We start from the raw sequence: 21,413 nt of genomic DNA on the forward strand, positions 1-21,413 counted from the left end.
CCTCTGCAAGGCCGATGGCTTCACAGTAAAAGTGAATGTCAATGTTATCACAAGAAAAGAGGAAATTACCTACCTGGTTTGTAGAGGCAAATCTTTCCAGTGAAAAAATTGCAACTAAAGTAACCAAAAAGTCAACCAAAGAACAAGATTTTTTGTTCAGGATCTCCTCACTGGTCAGCCAGCCTGATCTCCAGAGAGTGGGTCAGCACAGCAGGAATACATCGAGGACTCTAGCTGGAGCACTCATCCAATGTCACTTCGACTATGCATGCTCCTCATGATACCATAGCCTTAAAAACAAGGCTCCAGACATCCCAAAACAAACTAGTCAGGCTACTGCTTGGCCTCACACCTACAACTCATCTAATCCCTGCTTACTTTGCTATGGTCGGATGGCTGAGGGTAGAGGACAGACAGAGTACAGCAACTTGCAATGGGTCTGTCAAACTACTTCAAAAACGTTAAAGACGTCCACAAACACAACACCAGAGGGAGCTCCACAAATGGTCAACCCAGATTTGGCTCAAACAAGGGGTTAAATTGTTCTACTGCTATGCCACCAAAATGTGACTCCTTACTCTCCTTCAAAACTGCTCTAAAAGAGCACTTACAGGTGGCTGCAATTCAGAACTGGCCCCTGTAAAAAGTGAAAGCCTAACCCCCCCAACTGTTGTATATTTGTCTGTCATTAAATGTTTTGATGAATTGAATACACAGGACCCCAATGGAAACAAGCCATAGTGCTTTTCTGAGTTTAATTCTTTAAGCAGACCTCGTATAGAACTGTACTTCCTGTGTTTTTTTGCGAACTGTTAATAAAGTATTCAATCAATCAATCAATTAATTTGGGGGTCCATGACACTGGTTAAAATAAATTAAAAAATTGTGGAAACAAGCCCAAATAAGCAACTACACTTTAGAAACAAGCCAAAAACACCAATATTTACAAGCAACTTCACAGAAAAACAAGCCCAAAGTCGCTTATAATAAGTGGACATGGCAACACTGATCGTTGGCTGGGGTTGTAAATGAGAGAGAGAGGAGGAGGAGGAGGAGGAGGGGGGAAGGAAAACTTTCCTTTCTTTCTTTTCTTTTCTCTGAGGAGAAGGAGGTAGGCTATAGTATAGTGTGGGGAAATGCTCCACCAAGCGTGACTCGTAACTGCAAGAGAGAGAGAGAGAGAGAGAGAGAGAGAGAGAGAGAGAGAGAGAGAGGAAAGGCAGGGGAACAAAGACATAGCGGACCGTTAGAATAAAAAAAATGCTACGACCTCGTCTACTAACAAACCAAAATGTGGAATACTTGGAAACAACAACAATGGGAAGAAGAGAGACGACTTGTTGGAGTGTAAAAAACGGATACAAGTTTGCAAAGAAGAATCAAGATACGCGTCCGCTTCGGACACCGCAGTGTGGGAGTTGGTGGTATGTTGTGTAGTGGATACATTGATGCGACTGGCATTGTTTTGTTGGACACCTTGTAACAATTTGACATTATTGTGTGTGTTTTTGGTTTCTAACTTTTTGAGCGGACATTGTTCTCGGAGGGAACGAAACGTTTGGCTACCTTGTGTCCCGCAGTTAAAGCCAGGATCGGTGATTATTTCTAGGGAACGGGCTCAGTGTGAGGAGTTGTTCGGGGCACAGGCGCACACACAAGGGGGAGGGGAGGGGTGGGGTGTGCATGCACTGCTGGGGGGACTCAGTAATAATAATAACACACATATGTGAATGATTGTAACCAAACAAAACCCAGTTGGTCTGTAAATTCATCGGCCTCAATGTGCCAACCTTTGTGGTGGAAAAGGTGCGAGTCACCAAACTAAGCCTGACCTCCATCCATTCAGTATGAGATGGTGTTTGGCCCTGGTTCTGCTCTCCTGGGCCCTGGTGGCCCTGGGTGATGCCATGATCTGCTGGCAGGCGCTGCTCCGGTGCCACGACGAGCCCGGGTGCGAGCTGGCCTACAGCCAGTACCTGGCGGCGTGCGAGGGCAACATCAGGGGCACCCGGAGACAGTGTCCCAGCCACTGCATCAACGCGCTGATCAGGCTCAACCACACGCGCAACGGGCCGGACCTGGAGACCTGCGACTGCGCCAAGGACATGGAGTGCGTCGGCGCCAAGCGGGCCATCGAGCCGTGCCTGCCCCGCAGGCACCCGGGGGACGCGGGGGGCATCGGATGCACGGAGGCCCGGCAGCGCTGCGAGGAGGACACGGCCTGCCACGGCTCCCTCACCGCCTACCTGTCCTACTGCGGCCAGCTCTTCAACGGCAGGAAGTGCTCCTCCAAGTGCAAGGCCACCATCCAGCAGATGCTCTTCATCCCCAGCGGCGTCCTGCTGAACCGCTGCGTGTGCGACGGCGTGGAGAGGCCCTTCTGCGAGGTGGTCAAGGAGAACATGAAGAACCTGTGCGCCATCGGAGACCACGGCGTGATCTCCGACCAGGCGGACGTGGACGACGTCTACGAGGACGAAGACTACGACCTCAAGCACGACAGAGACGAGGTGTACGGCGACGTCTCCGCGGGTTCCCGGCTGCGGTTCGGCTCTGTGGGGACGCTCTTGTTTCTGCAACTGGCTCGGATATTATGCTGAGAAGTTCACATTTTGTGCAAAGCAGTCGTGTGGTGGGGCTTGTGGGGTCAGTGAGGTTTTCTATAGGTCCTCATAGTACTTCTTCGCGGCATACATGATATGTTCTACTGTGTGATTTGCCATGGTCATTGTTGCATAGACCTACAGTACATGGAGTGGATATATTTTGGTCTAAACCCCTCCAGGCTAAGGGATTCAGACCCTATAACCATCACATTTCCCTAAGATGGTATGTCTATATCACGAAAATCCATGGCCATGTAGGCTACTAAGAATCCCAGACTTGACAACTGTTTATTTGCCACTGGCACACACCGTTCTGTGTTCCCCCTCTAAACGGATGCTGTTTGTTTGGATTCATTTCAATGGTCCTCGGAGTGTGGCTTTATTAAGACTTAAGACAAACATTGGAACCGTCCAGGGCTTGTGTTTGCTCTTCTCTCCATTTCAGGGGGCCTCGGTATTGTTGCAGCAGCCACAGAACACTTCAAATGTTTGTGGGAACGGTCAGAGAACAGACAAGAGGTTTTTGGGATCAAGTAGTTAAATTAACTGAAGTGCCTCTCTTGTCAGTGACCCATCCCCCACGCGAAAAGGTTGTTTTATTGAACCCCCCCCTTTCCTGCCCCCACTTCCACCCTTTACGCCTTCTTTTTTTTTTAGACCCCCTGTCTTTTAAATTGTTGCTTTACCTCCCCCCAACCCAACCACCACCTCCACAGATAACAGAGGGCAGGAAACCGTTGGCTACTTGTCTTCATATTGAGCCCCATAAGTTGAATGTACAAATGATCTCTGAAGGGCTTCTTTCCAAAATGGCATTCCTTCATCTTGAAACACTAAATAACTTTAGTAACCAGAGGAATGTGACACAGCACACTAGAAATATCTCGCAGATATTACACCACCTTGAAATACTTTCATTTGCATTTTGTAGCTTAATGTAGTTGATAACTTCAATCCTAACTTTTCATTAGGAATTTTGGTTTAAGTTTCATAACAGCAATAAGTTTGTAACTTAATGTGTCATGTTTTTTCAGATGGTGGATATCTCGTTTTGGAACACAGCTCTTTAGAACAGGTATATATAGTAGGCATCCACAGAAGGAGTGTCTCTTATATAGTATATGCAGTATATGTGAGATTAAGTGAAATTTATTATTCACTTTAAAGTATTCATAGCTAAAGTTGAGTAAGCTATATGTGGCGCATAACTTATTGCAAATCTAGTATTAGGGGCAGATCTGGGTCAACTAGAATTTGCAACTCAAGTGATTGTCTATAACCTTGTTGGCAGTGCCCAGGGGTTTGCATTTACCATATCAGTGTCAGTCACAGAAAAGGATACAACATTGGCTTTTATATCCTTTCCCACACACACTTGACGGCAATCATTGTATTACTGTAAACCCTGCTAATCTACAACCTAAGAACTCTAAAACAAACCATGAAAGAGCAGTTGCAAATAGTATTTGACTAAAGTCTGCTTAGGTGTAATGGCTTGCATTACGGCTACGAGATCCAGACTGACATTGAAGGTGTTTGATTTCTTATTTTGAAGAAGCTAGTTTGCCTGATGTCACATCTACACCACTTGAAGTTCTCCTGTCATGAAACTAATCTTTGTTCTGCGATGAAGGTCATGATTATGTGTTAATGGACCCTGACTCCATAGCTGCTGGTCTCAATGAAAAATGTTGTTATATGTTAAATTATGACGCTAGAATTTGAGGAATGTATATACTTTACATCTATATGCAATCAGATAAGCCAGTTTTGGTCAATGTTACTTTAATATAGTTAACACATAAAAGTAGTGAAAGGTTGTCCGCGAAACCCGCCAAATTTAGACTTCTCATCTCAGCCAGTGTTTGAATAACAGTTAAGAGCAGAATGTACTATATGGGAGGGCACATTTTGTAATAAAATGATTATGAACTGAATTGCTCAGTGATTGACTTTTTTCCACCCAGAGGTGTGTTTCAACTCATGTTCGATATCCACGTTGGTTGTACAGCTACAAACACAAGATTAATTACTAAAATGTACGGTACATGCATCAAACAAAAAGCAACAAATCTCAACCAAAAAATGTCATGAAGTTTAGCAAATGAGCGTCTCTATAATGAGTGCACTTACTATATAAGTAACCCCTCTTAGCACTGTGTACCTTTCATAAAGCCACCATTGTATAATACTTAGGGGATTAAGGCCTGTGTAACTGAGACCAAGGAAGGAATTTTAAGTGTCTAGTTGCTGCACAATACATCCTCACTGGAGCAAAAGGCCAGGGCAGGAGTCTAGTTACGTTTAAGGTTCAAGTCATCACCGAAAGACACTGTGTCCATTTGGAGGGCCAGTCCCGTAGCTTTTAGCAAATGTCAGTGGAACATTAACTTTAATGTCAGTGAATGCATCAGAGTTGCAGTGCAAAGGGAGCTCGTCGCTAGTGTTTGTGTTTAGCGCTTTCTCACGGTCCCTCCTTGCTAATGAGTGCTACTCTCATGAATCAAAGCAGCGGACCAGTCAGCTAACTAAGGGGTTTCTTTATTATTTACTGAAGTATTTATGAGTCATTAACAAACTATAAAACAAGCTGCCATGGCTCCAAGTCATTTAGCATTCACACCAGGTGCAAGCTTTTTTCCAACACCTGTTTGGCAAATAAAGAAAGCACAGGCATGCCCACGAGGTGTAAAAAAAACCATTTGGCTATTTAGAGCAGGAAAAAAATACAAAAAAGATGTATGTTTCAATTATGTTGAAATGTTGTCTATTTTGTTACAGTAGTTATTGAGAACATTTAATTGAGTACAGGTCCAGTGTAAAAAACTGAAGGTAGATTTGAGGTTAATTACAATAACTACCATTATCGTGTTGATCTATAAAACTGCCCTTGATGCAAGTGTTTTTAATGATGATATAGACAGCCACATAACAAGACAAGACAGGTGTAAAGAATTATGTTAAAACAATGCATTCTGAGCCGACATTTGTTTTTTAATACCTGCGTCTGCTAGTTTAACAATGGCAGCCGAATTTGATGTGTTAATTCACTTCATTCCTCTGTTGTTAAAGCGGCTCCCAGTCAGAACATCTCATGATGACCCATTTTCGGTGTCCTGAGCTACTGGTTGAGAAACACCAGCCTCTTGCTCCCTCTGCGTGCCTTCTATTTGGATCATATTTGGACCCTAAACGAAAATGTAACTTTCCTCTTCTACCCTGGATTTGAACCCGGTTTCCTGTGCAAGTGCTGACATATTTTTTTGTACCATTGAGCTAACGGATCCTGCCTGCTTGCTCAGGGGATAAATTGAATCTTGACCAGCAGGTCAAAATTCGTGTCAGATCCTGTGTCGAGGTGAGACATGACCTTTGACCCGATCTAAATGTCTCAATAGAAGAGCAGGGAGACCAAATACAACCACCCCAATTGTATAAGTTATATTGTATTAACATACTCTACCACAAGTGGGGTCCTTGGGGGGTACCAGGGGGTCCCCAGCAAAATGTGTTAATACAGCGTTGCAATCATTTTAACCACTTTAAGCATATTTTATACTTATAGCCGATATACAAGCTCATAGCAGTGCCGCGCTATGAGCTTGTAGATCTGCTATTTTTCTAAAATCCCTGGCACAAAATATTTTTGAGATGGGGGTGTGGGTGGGTGGGGGGGGCAAATACATATCATTTTGGGGGTCCTTGACATTAAAAAGTTTGAGAACCATACAGCTCTACCATACAGATTGGACAAAATTACATTTTATTCATAAAAAAAACAAATCAGTGCAGCTCTAACCAACCATTGCCATGCATCTCTTAAAAAGTTCTCCCAACACAGCCACCCCCACCTCCACCCCACTCCACTCCCTCCCCAAATCCCCCACCCAGCTTCTGGGAACAAAATCAAAACAAACATAAGCAGAACAGCCTTGGGTGAATAGCGGAGTGGAGAGAGAGGAGGGGAGGGAGGGAGAGAGAGAGAGAGGACTGTTACAGAGGCAGTACTGTGCTAGGGCCCATTTTCTAAATTATCTTTATTCAACGTTTCTCTGAGACAAACCCCCTGCCCCCATTTGTCCCCCCCCCCCCCCCCCCCCCCCCAGAGAGAGAGAGAGAGAGAGAGAGTGACGCAGGGATTTAGAGTCTCGTTTTGTCTCCCATCCCAGTACAATGTTCCATTCACCCCATTGCCGCGTCTACTCACAGTGAATTGTTGTTGATGTGTGTGTGCACCCGTATTCGGGGTTGTCGGTGGAAGAATTTTCTTAGTCAAGGGCACCCAGTTTCTTTTGGCTTAGTTAGTGCATGAACCCCACTCTGGTCTCAGTACTACTACTGCTATGACTACACCACTGCCATGATCCCATTAACCATAAGCTCATGCAGTGAGCGCTGAGCTGAGCTTGTAGATCTGCTATTTTGGAAACATTTTTGGAAAAATGTCACAGGTTGAAAGTGAATAATAACTTAAACTTAACTTTTTCTATCAATTACACACCCCATGAAGCCTTGAATTCATAGATATTTTTTGTTTTTGTCGCATTCCTAAGCAAATAATTTGACGACCTGCAGACTCAATGGAGACTCTTTGAGACTCCGCCAAATTATTGGCAAATTATTGGCTTAGGAATGCGACAAAAACAAAACCTCCATGAATTCAAGGCACCATGGGGCGAGTAAAGGGATAGTTCACCCCCAAAATGACTTTTTTTCTCTATCGATTAAACACTGTTGAGAGGCAGAAAGATAGAGATCCTACTGTAAGTAGTCTCTCTCTCGAGATCTCTCTCGCTGATGGTATCAGCACTCTAAGAGATAGAAATACACAGAGAGAGAGAGGCACAGCGATGGGAGAAAGGGCAACAAGTGGTCTTGATGGAGTTGCAGTGAAATGGAGACCAATTAGCAATGCCGTTGGCTCTGGGCGAGGGATACGGGAGGATGGTGGGGGCTAGGCAGGCAGTGTGGTTTTCACTTTTTCCCCCCCTCCTTAAGATGCTGGAGATTCTGGATCTCTGGCTGGCAGTCTTCTTCCCTCTCTGGGTTGCATTAGTGAGCTGATCTACTATAAGCATTTTGTGGGGGGCCGACGTAGACGGGGCAAACGCTTCCAGCAAAGTTTCTCCTGGCTACAAGATGTTCCAGTGTGATCAAAGGCGACCATGGGGCAAAGCAGGCAGATGGCAGAAGGATTTACATCAATATTACTGACGCAAAAATCCTTCTGCCTGCTGCCCATTAGCTATATCCAAAATCTTTCTATGAGTATCAGCAAGGTAAAGGAATATCAGGTGTGTAATTCTTCCCCTTTGTTGTTGTTTTGGACACAGCAGCAGCACACCCATTCATTTCTGTGGACAGATAATCTCTCAAGAACAGATTCCGAGCTCCGCAAATTCAAAGGAGAAAAAAACAAATTTCCCCCTTTTTTTTTTGCCGATGGGTTCCCAGATTGGTGGACATACAACAAGGCACCAGACTCTTTTTGTTTAGCCTTTTAAGGCTATAATGCAAGGATCACACTCTTATCACAACATTATTCTTCACAACCGTTAAAATGTGAAACGCCAGCCATACTGTAAAATGAGTACTCATCATACATGTTCCTGATTTTCTCCATACATTTCCTGGCCCGTTTTTTTTTAAATGCACAAAAAGTCCCATTTTAATTTTGAACACCTGGAAATGGTGGGATTCATTCTCCAGGCTTTTCCAAACTTTCCAGACCTGCGAAGGAACCCCGCCGGTTACATCCTCCAGTATAAAACGTCCTCAGTTTCCCCCTCTCTAAGTTTTTTCTTTTTTCACATTCCCACCCCTTCTCTTATGGAGATGAGCCAGCTGTTTCTCCGGAATGGCCTTCCAAATGATGATGTTGGCGAGGCACCAGTGGAAGAGCTCCCATACTGGGACACATAAATCTTTCCATAAGTTCCTGACAAGAGTCGAGCGTCTGCTTTTCATTCGCCGGCTGAGGGAACTGTCTCACTTTATTATCCACAAACTCAAACAGATTACGGGCCACAGAGCAAGTGGACATTGTGATTTTATTTTTGGCTCCATTTTCTCATTTAATAAATACTATAGTTCATAAAAAGTCACAGCCATAGAGAAACAAAACAAAAAAAGACCAACAGACAGATCTACAGTATACTTCTCTCCTCTCTTACACCCTTCCCAGTTATTTTGCTACAGTTGTGTTAACCACTTAAGCCCTATTAAAAAAAAGAAAATAGCCAAGTATACAAGCTCACAACCCATCAGACGAAATGTTGTGAGCTTGTAGGTCGGCTATTTTTCAAAGGAACTCCAGAATGATCAGACATGTTTAAATTGAAACTGTGTTTTTTTTGCCTTACACCCATATCAGCGACTCCAGGGTGAAAAAGTGGTTAAACTTAATAAAACACAGCGATGATTGCCAATAGACTGGCTCAGGCTTGTAACATTTCACAGAAGCGTTATTGAAGAGCTTGGGGTTCGGCATTGCCGCTTGCCGCTACTACTACTACTACTACTACTACTGGCTCTACGCCTCAAATCTGCAGCCGGTGCCAAACCTAAGAAAATGCGAGTCTAGAGTAAATAGGGCCGAAGCCGCACCTCTCCAGTTTTCCCCTCATAGTGGTGGAGAGCGCCCCATCAGTGGGACACAGCGTGGTGAGCTGTGGTCGAACCCACAGCAAAGGCAACGGGGGGAAGAGCAGAGTAAGAAGGGACACAGAGATGAGGGAGAGGAAGAGAGAGAGAAAGTTTGTGTATATGTGACAGTTCATGAGTCATTCCAGAACAGAGAGTGCATGTTGCCCTATGAACGAGAGGCCGCGCGTGTGTGTGTCTTTGTAGCAAGAACCCCCCGCATTGCCTCACACAAGTTATGAAGATCACCATGATAGATCTTAATCAGTGGTTCTCAAACCTTTTTTAATTTCAAGGACCACCTCCATAACTCTTGAGAGCGTACAAATGGAACCAAATAATTTGTACACTCTCAAGAGTTGCAGACCTGTAAAGGGTCCATTTGGAACCCCCTCAAGTGAACCCAGAGGGTCCCTGGACCTCACGTTGAGAACCGCTAATCTTAACAACACAGCACCTACTTGATTTCAAGTACAAGCTTCAATACCCAATACTCAGATATATATTTTTTTTTACAGTGGTTGAGCTACTTCACCAGATTGGTATAGGTGGACATGAATGCAAGGCAGTAAGTACATCACTACAGTGTCTCTTTCCCTTTTTTGGGATCAATATATTTTGACCTCATATAGACTAAAGCAATAAGCCCCAGGAGGGCCGTGGTTTACAGAGATTTTGGAACAGCTAAGTGCTACCGTGTATCCATGGATCAAACTTGGCTGGTGGTAGGCGGCTCTGCAATTCAACAGCCATTTCCACTATTTGTTTACAGTGTCTGGGAAGAACAGGCAAACTGGATCAGCCCAAATCTAGTTAGATTTGTTCTAGTAGTACTCAGAGCCTTCTATTTGGAGAGTAAGTCAACTAGGGGGCAGAAAACAGCGTCGGTCACGTGGTTCATGTAAACTCAAAATAGTGAAAAACGCTCATAGACTCCAATGCATTCCGTAAACTTCGGGTTCAGGGCTTTGTCACCATTCGCCAATAGAAGGCTCTGTGTAGAAGACCTGGCCCCGATGAAGTGAACGGAGGTGACGCCACTCTCCTTATATGGGCTCTGGGTGTATACTGTGTTTGTTGATCGGATGATCAGCTGATCAAGCTGTGGTGGTCGTGGTGGGAGAGAGAGAGAGAGAGAGAGTGGCACTGGGTGGAGGTGGCTGGTTGGTTGCGGTGGTTTGCCCGTGTGGACGAGCTCCATCTCCACCAACCTGAAGACAGACAGGTGGTCCCGCTGCACCATGAATGCACCTCTCTGTTTCACCACTGCGGACGCGGTGGTCTCACTGCAAACAGCACGCTGAGGAGAGAGAGAGAGAAGAGATGTGTGTTAAGTTAATTCCACAAGTTTGTTTGTGTGCTCGCTTCAACCGCATGAACCCTAGCGTCCCATATTTTCTGGGCATGTCATGATAGGTGAACACTCTGCAAAAAATAATAGGCAAACATTCCCGCGAAAATAGCAGCTCGCAACAACACGTCATGTTGTGAGCTTGTTCTCCCGCCAAGAGATTTGGTGTAGAGGGAGAAAATGAGGATGCCAAATAGACCCCCGGCGGGACGCCAGTCAACAAAGTATATAAGAGTTTAAGTGCTTAGAAATCACACACTTATTTTCCAGACCAAAATCTCCTGGTTAGATGTGAAGATGACACTGTGGTGATGCAGGCAGAGGTGGAAAAAGTACTACATTTTTTTTACTTAAGTAAAAGTATCAATACTGCAATGTAGAAATACTCTGTTACAAGTGAAAGTCCGGAATTCACAATTTACTTGAGTAAAAGAACAAAAGTATTGGTATCAAAATGTACTTAAAGTACCAAAAGTAGAAAGTACTCATTATGCAGAATGTCCCATTTCACAAGTTTTCAAATGTATAAAATATATAAAAATCTTTAGAAAATGGCAGATCTACAAGCTCACAATACGCATTGTGAGCTTGTAGATCGGCTATTTTCAAATGGTCGAAATGTATATTAGGCTTAATGTGGTTAATGTATGTTTTATATAATAACTATTAACTAAAGTTTTCAAATAATTGTAGTGGAGTAAAAGTACAACATTTGCCTCTGAGATGTAGTGGAGTAGAAGTAAAAATACGGAAAATTGGAAACACTCCAGTAAAGTGCAAAATACCACAAAATTGTACTTAAGTACAGTACTTGAGTAAATGTACTTAGTTACTTTACACCACTTGATGCAGGTGATGCTTTCTCTGATAGCTGCAAGGCGGTATTAAAGAGTAAACTAGGGCATATCTCTCTACGCGGGAGGATTATACAACTATCCCAGTGTGTCACATGACCCAGCGGGCTCTATGAAGTGCATGTCACATGCACATGCTGATCAGCGGGGCGGTCATGTACTTCAGAGAGACCACGCTGTGACCAAAAGACCACAGGCTCCGTCGCCAAGACATCCAACGCGCTCATCACACAACGCATATGTCCTGTCCAAAAAAATAAGTCCTTGAGCAAGGCAGCGCAACCACAGTGGTGGAAAGTAAACTAAGTACATTTACTCAAGTTCTGTACTTGGGTACAATTTTGAGGATTTTTTTAACTCCAATTTTCAATACTTTTACTTCTACTCCACTACTTTTACTTCTACTCCACTACATCTCAGAGACAAATATTGTACTTTTTACTCCATTACAATTATTGGACAACTTTAGTTACTGGTCACTTTGTAGATTTCAAATATTATTATGAAACATACATTAACCACTTCAGCCCTATAGAGTACAGAAGTCCTGACGTCACTCGTTCATCCCCAGGTTCGTAAAGTAATTTCGCGATGGAGAATAACATTGGGTCATCATAGAATCGTCTCATATAAGAATTGTGGTCCAAAAATAAACAAACTGTCTCGGCGATATTGTCAGGGAGGAGGTTCTGTATCGTTTATGATAGTCAGTCACTTATATTTGATACAGTCTGTTTCTGGCGAAAATTTTACTAATTCGGCGGAAGTAACATTATCGTTTTCTCACCATCAGTTGATGCTTCATATCCATAAGAGTAAAACCGCCGGGGTCATTTGTTTATTTTTGGAACACAGTTCTTATTTGACGCGATATTAAATACGTCTATGGGGATTCAGAATGGGGGTGGAAAACCGCGAACCAGGTAGACAAACCTAGGATGTGTAAATTACGTCAGACTTCCGTGCTCTATATAGACTTCAGCTCACAACGTGTCGCATTGCGACGCGTTGTGAGCTTGTAGATCGGCTATTTTCAAATGATTGTATACATTTTGAAAACATGAAATGGAAGATTTCTGCATAATGAGTACTTTAACTTTTGGTACTTTAAGTACATTTTGACACCAATACTTTTGTACTTTTACTGAAGTGAATTCTGAATACCAGACTTGTTCTTGTAACAGAGTATTTCTGCATTGTAGTATTGATACTTTTACTTAAGTAAAAAAACGTGAGTACTTCTTAAACCACTGGTGAACCAGTCTGCTCCCACAACTTAACCACTTGAACCCTGGTGTCCCTATTTTGGGCATGTCATTATAGGAAAAAAATAGAAAGAAATAAAGAAAGACATTTTAAAACAGTCCATCTACAAGCTCACACTGCAACGTGATAATAATGATAATAAAAATAATAATAATTTGGTCCCCACTCCTTGGGGTGTTTTTTGTCACTGTATATTTGCCCATAAGTGAATTTTGTCCTCTACATTTTACCCACCCTACAGGAGCAGTGATCAGCTGTTTGTGTGACGCGCTCGGGGAGCAGTTAGGGCAGGGCTACTCAACTTAAGATGGCTCAGGGGCCACTCAGCAAAATACCAAAAGTCCAAGGGCCGCAAGCTAAAAATGTTGGTCCTATTTTGGATTTTTTGATTTTGTAACACACTACACATTGTTAATGTTATAAGAAAATTTACATTTTGACATCATATTCTTTTCACTGTACCTGTTTATTTTGTATGTATGTCTGTTTGTTTAAGGCCTCGAACCTGGGACCTTTGGCTTCCCAGGCGGGGGCTCTCTAACCATTCAGCTATGTAGCTCAGCTATATTCAAAAACATTGATATATGTATTTTTTTTTTAAATAAGGCTGAAGAGAAGTCTCTCATGATGAGGAGCTCCTCCAACTCTAAACTAAACCATTCTGTAAATAAATGAACATCATTTGTTTTGTAGGCTGTTTGTGCCGCGTCAGATTATAAACACCTAATACTGTCAAACAGTGACAGTGCTTAGCAGGATTAGTTTTTCCCAGCTAGACTTGGTGGAAGTTTATGTCTGTCTGGTGTACTTTAAGGTCACCAGACAGTGCTGGGCGTTGCTGTGACCCTCCGGCACACAGACAGACAGCTGCTCGCTGGCCTCCTGCCAGCGTGACACGGCTTGGCCGTGTGGGTGTGTTAAAATAACACCAGAGACCAGGAAGAAGAAGCCACGTTCTGCATGAAACTGGAGCCTCCTCCACATTCTCTCTGACACCCCCCCACCTCCCTTCCTCTTCCTCCCCCTCATTTTTTTTTTTCATCCATAATTCCTCAGGAATTCCTGACAGAAGACACAGGATATTGTCTGGCTTCAGACATCGCTACTATCCATCTATCCAGTAGCTGAGCTTTTTTCAAAATCAGGCCGTGTGCACGTATAGTGGAAGTGGACGCACGCGCACAGACACACGCAAGCAAACAAACACACACGCGCGCGCAAGCACGTACACACACACGGGAAATGAATGTTAAATAATATTTTAACAAAATTAACATGCAGGGGGAGGATTATATGGCGTGTGGGTTGAGAGAGTGGGATTGTGTTACATGTGGTGTGTGTGTGCGTGAGAGAGAGTGTGTGTGTGTGTGTGTGTGTGTGTGTGTGTGTGTGTGTGTGTGTGTGTGTGTGTGTGTGTGAGGATGAGTGTTCTTGGTTAGAAGCGAGTCTCTCTTTCACAAGGCAGGTTTTACAAGAGGCCAGAGGACGGCGTTGGCCCCCGGCTGCACTGGGGTGAAATCAAAGAGCCAGACGCTCCCATGGGGGGGGACAGTACGCCCCCCCAACCCCCCACCCCCCTGTACGCCCAGAGAGAAACACTCATGTTTTACTAGTGGAAAAAGACCTCCATTTAAACCCTCTAATATAGTCATTGATCAGGGTGGCTGCAGGGCTGTCAGAAAGTGGGATGATGTATCGCTCTAATACACACACACACACACACACACACACACACACACACACACACACACACACACACACACACACACACACACACACACACACACACACACACACACACACACACACACACACACACACACACACACACACACACACACACACACACACACACACACACACACACACACACACACACCTCAGTACATAATGTACTGCACGCACACATGCATGCACACACACACACACTTTAGAGCTGTGGTTCTCAAACTTTTTCATGTCAAGGAACCGGAAGGAATTGATATATATTTGGCTGCGGACCCCCATCTCAAAATATTTTGTTCCAGGGACCCCCACAGAAGCAAATATTTGACAAAAAAAATGTTGCTTTAAAAAATATATACATTCTCTTTGAATGTATATATTTTTTTAAAGCAACGTTTATTTTTGCAGAAATGTTCATGATTCGCTATGAGCTTGTATATCTGCTATTTTTTTAAAGTATAAAATAATGGTTAAATGTTACACTTATGTATGTAATTGGCCGAGGACCCCCATCTGAATGGGTTTTGTGCCAGGTGACCCCCAGAAGAGAAGATTTATGCAAAAAATTATAATAAATAAATTATAAAACATTTGAGATATTTTGGAAATATTAAACATTTTCAAAAATAGCAGCTTATTAGTGAGATTATGTGAGCTTGCAGATCTGCTATATGTATATTTGTTTTACAGCAAACACAAACATACATGTATAAATGGATAAAGTGGTTAAAATGATTGTGACGCTACTGTATGTTAAAGGAGAATACCGGACAAATTAAGTGTTGTCTTTGATGTTTCGTTACTCACCGACCGACGTGAAAAGTGGCGTTCTTTTTTTCCATCGATTCCCCTGTCGTCATTTTTTAAACCCCCTCCGTTGTCAGAATGGGAGCGCGTGGGTTAGGGAGATTCGTCTATTATAACCGAGGCAAAGTTGTTTTTCTCTTGTTGTTTTTTCTCTGTTTTTCTCTCTACTACTGGAAACAAGCAACCAGTGTTAACTCGTTCGCCATTAACGGTGGCCTCGCAGGAAATTTCAACGCATGTTTGACTATCATGAGACTCCACAATGACTAGCAGTAGAGAGAAAAACAACTTTGCCTCGGTTATAATAGACGAATCTCCCTAACCCACGCGCTCCCATTCTGACAACGGAGGGGGTTTAAAAAATGACGACAGGGGAATCGATGGAAAAAAAGAACGCCACTTTTCACGTCGGTCGGTGAGTAACGAGACATCAAAGACAACACTTAATTTGTCCGGTATTCTCCTTTAACTACTTTTGCTGGAGGACCCCCAAAAGGACCCCTGGGAGTGCCCGGACCCCACTTTGAGAACCAATGCTTAAGAGTACAACAACGTAGACACTTACAGCTTCTGACAGATTCTGACAGTGGTTCTCTTGCTAGTGACACATCCTTCTGAGTCTCCTGCATCTGAAAAACAAACAGACAATTGAAATAAAAATTCAGCAAACATTAACCCATTCATTCCGGGAACGTAATATACTGTGTCATTATTTTTTTTTAGCTATAGCCATTAGCAGATTTTTGAAAAATTGTGAAAATCTTAGTTTTTTTAAAGCGACATTTTTTTACTCAAATCTTTGATTCTGGGGGTTTACGTATGTTGCTATAATATCAGTGGTTCTCAAACTTTCTCATGTCAAGGACCACCCAAAATGTTATGTATTTGGCTGCGGGCCCCCCCACCTCAAAATATTTTGTTCCAGGGACCCCCTTGCAGAAACAAAGATTTGAGTTAAAAATTTATATATATATATATAAGATTTGCACACATTTTCACGATTTTTCTTTTAAAAAATAGCAGATATACAAGCTCATAGCGTAGCACCGAGTGCCGCGCTATGAGCTTGTATATCTGCAATTTTTTCATAGCGAAAGAAATCTAAAGTGACACAGATGCGTTCCCGGATTAAATGGGATAATAACAGATAATTATAAACCTGTTGGGATTTTTTGTAACAAACTCTTACCTTGATCTGTTCTTTGAGGTATTCAGCCCTGGTCATAAGGCTTTTAATCTGGGGGAAAGGAATGCCATGTGTTAAGTTAATGCATAATATGCCTGCATCGCTACAAAATAAAATAAATAAGAATGAGAAAGAGAATAATAAATAAATAATTTGATCACTTTAACTCTAGCAATAGCATCCCTATTCTGGAGCTAACATTCAACCAAAAACAGCACAATCTACAAGCTCAGAACGAGCCGCAAAGCGCGATGCTTTGTGACCTTGTAGATCGGCTGTTTTCGGCAGAGATAATTTAGTGTAGAGCGAAAACAGAAGTCGGCCTAGAAGTAGTATGGAGCCCTTGGGAAACCGGTCAGCTAAGTAAATAGGGTTTAAGTGGTTAAATAACAGCAAAAAAACCTAACAGAGGGTGTTTTCACAAATTATTTAAAATATACATTAGCCCTATAAGCTCCTTATGCAAGGTCTTTCTAACGTCTAGAGGTCCTGTGAAGTTCAGCATTGACGTGGGAACAGTCCTATGGGCTTGGCCTGAAGAACCCCTTTTTGCTTGTGATGCCAATGAAGCTCCTTGAATGGAATTTGTATTATCACGCCTTCCCCTCTCATATCGTCTCTGTCGGGTGGAAACCTCACATGTCCAAAAGCTGTTAGTTTTCAGGATTCAAATTCAAAAGTAGCAGATCTACAAGCTCGAAACGCGTCGCTTCGCGCCGTGTTTCGAGCTTGTAGATCTGCTACTTTTGACGCTTTTGTGTGACGCTGTAGTATGATCAAGTAAGGCGTTAAAGGAGTAGTTTACCCCAAAAATTGCTTATTTTCTATCAATTACACACTCCATGAAGCCTTGAATTCATGGAGATTGTTTTGTTTTTGTCGCATTACTAAGCCAATAATTTGATGATCAGGTCATCAGTCAATAGGAGACTCAATGGAGACTCTGCCGGTCATCTAATTATTGGCTTAGTAGGGCGGGAAACCCTATTTGTAACTATAGCTTTCAAGACAGGAACCCCTTTTGGGGTTGTTGTTGCTATGTACAGTATATAGCAACATACAGTTTTTTTTCCAGATTTAGAAGGCGTTTTTAGAATCGGCCTCAGGTCTAAATGGGTTAATAATGCGACAAAAACAAGGCTTCGTGGGGTGTGTAATTGATAGAAAATAAGTACTTTTTTGGGTGAACTACTCCTTTAATGTACAAAAAAGCACAATCATTTTGAATATACAGTAGATGGTAGTAGAGGTTTCAGCCTGACAGAGACGATTTACTATAACCAGTAGTAACCAGATAATAACAAGAGACCCACAGTTAATAGTTTATCCAATTACATTACATAACCATTAGTATAACCAGTCTGGTAAACTGGTGACTCTAAGCAACATGGCTGCTTTTGCATTCAGTAATGATGATTAGCATATAGAGCAGGGGTCTTCAACAGGGGGTCTGTGACCCCTAGGGGGTCCTCAAAGCTACTACAAGGGGGGACAAATCTTTGTGTGATAGATAAAAAAAAATAAACATTATCCACTTCAACCCTAGCATCCCTATTTTGAGGGGAACATTAGCCGAAAATAGCAGATCTACAAGCTCACAAGAGCTTGTAGATCGTCTATTTTTGGCAAAGAGGTTTGGTGTAGAGGGAAAAAAAGAGAAAACCAAGTACAAGTTTTAAGGGGGTTTAAGTGGTTAACTGTCTGAAAATAAACATTAACATGAACCCAACATAATGATAATGCTGTCAAAATAGTCTATGAAATATGCTTGCTTCATATTTCTCTCAGCTGAGGGGTCCTTGGGCTGAAAAACTTTGAAGACCCCTGATATAGAGGCAAAGAAGCACATGCTCTCTAGCTAGTAATGTGGAAACAGTTTTGAACAAACGTAGCCATTTAAAAACACATATACTTCATTGAACAGGGTCCCCCCAGGGATCTGAACTCGGCCCCCTCCTTTTTCCCCCACAAAATCACTTTTGCAGAAAACAGACAGACAATGTAGGCTACAAAGCTCACAACACGTTGTATCGTGGCACATTGTGTGAGCTTGTAGATCTGCTATTATCACCGAATGCTTGCCCATTATCACCATTAACGCCCCATATGTACCTCTGTTTTTGTAGCTCTGTTTTCGTCGTGTAATGTAATGTGTACTCTATTGTTGCTCGTTTTTTTTGTGGGGACTGCGGATGAAAATTAGCATCATTGCTAAGTTTGGTGTATTTACATTACATTGACATAAATTGTTCATTAATACGCAGTGTCATATGGTTAACCCTTTAAGACTGTGAACGCATCTGTGTGTCATTTTTAGATTCCTTTGGCTATTAAAAAATAGCAGATATACAAGCTCATAGCGCGTTGTATATCTGCTATTGTTCTGCTAAATTTTGAAAATGTGTGCAAATCTTTGAATTATATATTTTAAAACATTTGTAACTCAAATCTTTGCTTCTGGGATTCTACAAAATATGTCTTCTAAATTTCAGCAGTTTAAAAAAAAACCTATGTTGCTACATCAGTGGTTCTCAAACTTTTTCATGTCAAGGACCCCCAAAATGATATGTATTTGGCCGCGGACCCCCATCTCAAAATATGTTGTTCCAGGGACCCCCAGAAGCAAAGATTTGAGTTACAAATGTTCGCTTTAAAAGTATATGTATTCAAAGATTTGCACACCAAAGAAATCTAAAAATGACACACAGATGCGTTCACAGTCTTAATGGGTTAAAGAAACTGTACTGTATATCCCAATGGTTCAAGGACTGGGGGGGGGGACCACCCCACATACAGTACAGTACATGCAGTACAGGTCCTAAAAAATGTTATTAAGACACCATGATTCCTGAGATTATATGTCTGTCCTGTCCGTGATGAAAGCGTATTAACCTACCAGCTAGATCAAGGCTGTGCTGTGGCCTCTGCAGGCTAAGCCTGGCTGCTGAGTGGGAATTACGGCTCTGGGGCATGAGGGGCGGCTGAAACTCCGTACTTTACAGTATACATCTCAAACACACACACAGGGAGGCCCTTCCCCAGCGGCATGTGTCGACCGACTCTCTCTCTCTCTCTCTGGGCTTCTCACACACGCTTTCCATCTTCAGAACCCCCCCCCCCCCCTTTCTCCCCCAAGCACTGTGCTAAATTATTACAGCCGCATCTGAATTTACTTAAGCCAGGCTCCCATAAAACTTCAAATAGGGAGGTCTAAGGGGGCCCACTCCCCCCCCCCCCAACACACACACACACACACACACACACACACACACACACACACACACACACACACACACACACACACACACACACACACACACACACACACACACACACACACACACACACACACACACACACACACACACACACACACACACACACACACACACATCCCAGCCCTCTCTGGGGTTTGTTGTTGAAATTCTGTTGTCTGTTGTTGGCTGGGTTTCCGGCTAAAACAATGTGTAACAAATGCCTTCGTTTGCACAGAGAAACGGCACAGATTTTTTTTTTGCCACCATTTGTAATATCGTCTCTGTCTGGTGGAAAAACCTCTAGCTGTAACTTTTAGGGATTCAAATGCCAAAACAGCAAAGCTCAAAACGTGTCACTTTGCGCCGCGTTTCGAGCTTGTGAATCTGCTACTTTTGATACTTTTGTGTGACGCTGTGGTATGATCGAGTAGATAAACATAAAAAGTTAGAATATGGAGAGAAGAGGTTTCTGCCTGACAGCAACGATTGTACTCTTTAGCACTGTTTTGAAAAACGATTTGTTCAACTTTCTGTATGTTTGGAATGTTTTTGTTTCCCCCTCTCTGAAGCTCCCGGGAGTTTGAAATGCACCTCACAGAATGTGCTATACTAGGGGTGGGCAACTTTGATGATGGAGAGGGTCACTATATTTCCACACTCACTCCAGAGGGCCACATTGAATATACTGTTGAATTTTCTGTCACACAAAAATGGCAAAAATAGCAGATCTACAAGCTCAAAAGGCGTCGCGCTACGAAGCGTTTTGAGCTTGTAGATCTGCTATTTTTGCTATTTTTGAATTGGAATCCTGAAAAGTAACATTTTTATTGAATTTCAAATGCATTTAGTTATACTTATGTTAACTTTATGAACTTAAATACAAATACATTGGACATAAAAAATACAATAGAATTTTAATACTAGTCATTAAGCTACTACTAATATAGTAGTAGTAATTAAAGCGGGTCATGTTTGGAATTGTAACAGCTGAAATCAATAATATATCAGTATTCCGATATTAACCTGTCCTGCGGGCCGCATTAAGTGAAGGTGGGGGCCGCATGTGGCCCCCGGGCCGCCAGTTTCCCATGTATGTGCTATACTATACAAAACCAAACAGGGCTGGAGGATCAAGTTCATGGGTAACACTTTACTTAGCCCCTTGACTGCCACGAAATAAAACATTGTTTGCCACGCCACTGGCAGCGATTTTCAAGTGTTTTTACAAACCTTTGAAAAATCATGGAATATATTCCACGATCGCCGTCCTAACGGCGATCGCCTCATTACATGCACGGGGGTCTTGTAGAACCGGAGGGAAAAAATTGTCCAGTCGCGGTAATCCGTTGCATAGTTGTGGCCAGTTGAACGTGGCTTGTTTTTGCAAAAAAGCAACAGAAACTGAGATTAAAGCCATTTTTCCACAACGAATAAACAGGAAGTAAACGAGCCGTTTTACAAACAAAAATACGTTATTTCCGGGTCTATCCTTTTCTGACAGGCAAGGCATCATTCATCCTCACACATTACAAGGCCAATATCAGACACTAGAACCAAGGACTAGTGTTTTTGATGAATCTATCATGGTTAAAATGGAGTTTGAAGTTACAATGGGTCTGTATAGGAAGGGGGCGTGTCTGATAAAATTACCACTTAAACCCCTGTAGTCTAAGAGAACTGGACTTGAGTTACAACTGTTTCCATCTACAACCAAATCTC

General features: G+C 42.6%; 2 protein-coding genes across 4 annotated transcripts in view; one reads left to right on the forward strand and one right to left on the reverse strand.

The window, feature by feature from the left end:
• The first annotated feature begins 1,119 nt into the window (after window positions 1-1,119).
• On the forward strand, window positions 1,120-4,543 carry LOC308086361 (growth arrest-specific protein 1). The gene has a single exon (XM_080429882.1). It carries the CDS (start codon window positions 1,848-1,850, stop codon window positions 2,598-2,600), a length of 753 nt encoding a protein of 250 aa, XP_080286008.1. The 5' UTR covers window positions 1,120-1,847; the 3' UTR covers window positions 2,601-4,543.
• Window positions 4,544-7,094: 2,551 nt separating this feature from the next.
• Window positions 7,095-21,413, reverse strand: part of ulk3 (unc-51 like kinase 3) — a 42,536-nt gene continuing 28,217 nt past the window's right edge. For 2 of the 3 annotated variants that reach the window (XM_080425671.1, XM_080425673.1), the window contains 3 exons: window positions 16,441-16,488; window positions 15,817-15,880; window positions 7,095-10,548 (listed from right to left, as the gene is read on the reverse strand). In XM_080425671.1, the coding sequence (XP_080281797.1) occupies window positions 10,532-10,548; window positions 15,817-15,880; window positions 16,441-16,488 (129 nt within the window). In that variant the 3' untranslated portion in view covers window positions 7,095-10,531. Of the gene's footprint in view, window positions 10,549-15,816; window positions 15,881-16,440; window positions 16,489-21,413 lie in introns of those variants that run through there. The other variant, XM_080425672.1, reaches the window with a different exon arrangement.

This window comes from Gymnoscopelus braueri (genome assembly GCF_963280865.1).
Source record: "Gymnoscopelus braueri genome assembly, chromosome: 1".
NCBI classification, from domain to species: Eukaryota; Metazoa; Chordata; class Actinopteri; order Myctophiformes; family Myctophidae; genus Gymnoscopelus; species Gymnoscopelus braueri.

Coding starts and splice junctions, on each gene's coding strand:
- LOC308086361 (XM_080429882.1), top strand. CDS start 1,848: ATGAGATGGTGTTTGGCCCTGGTTCTGCTCTCCTGGGCCCTGGTGGCC.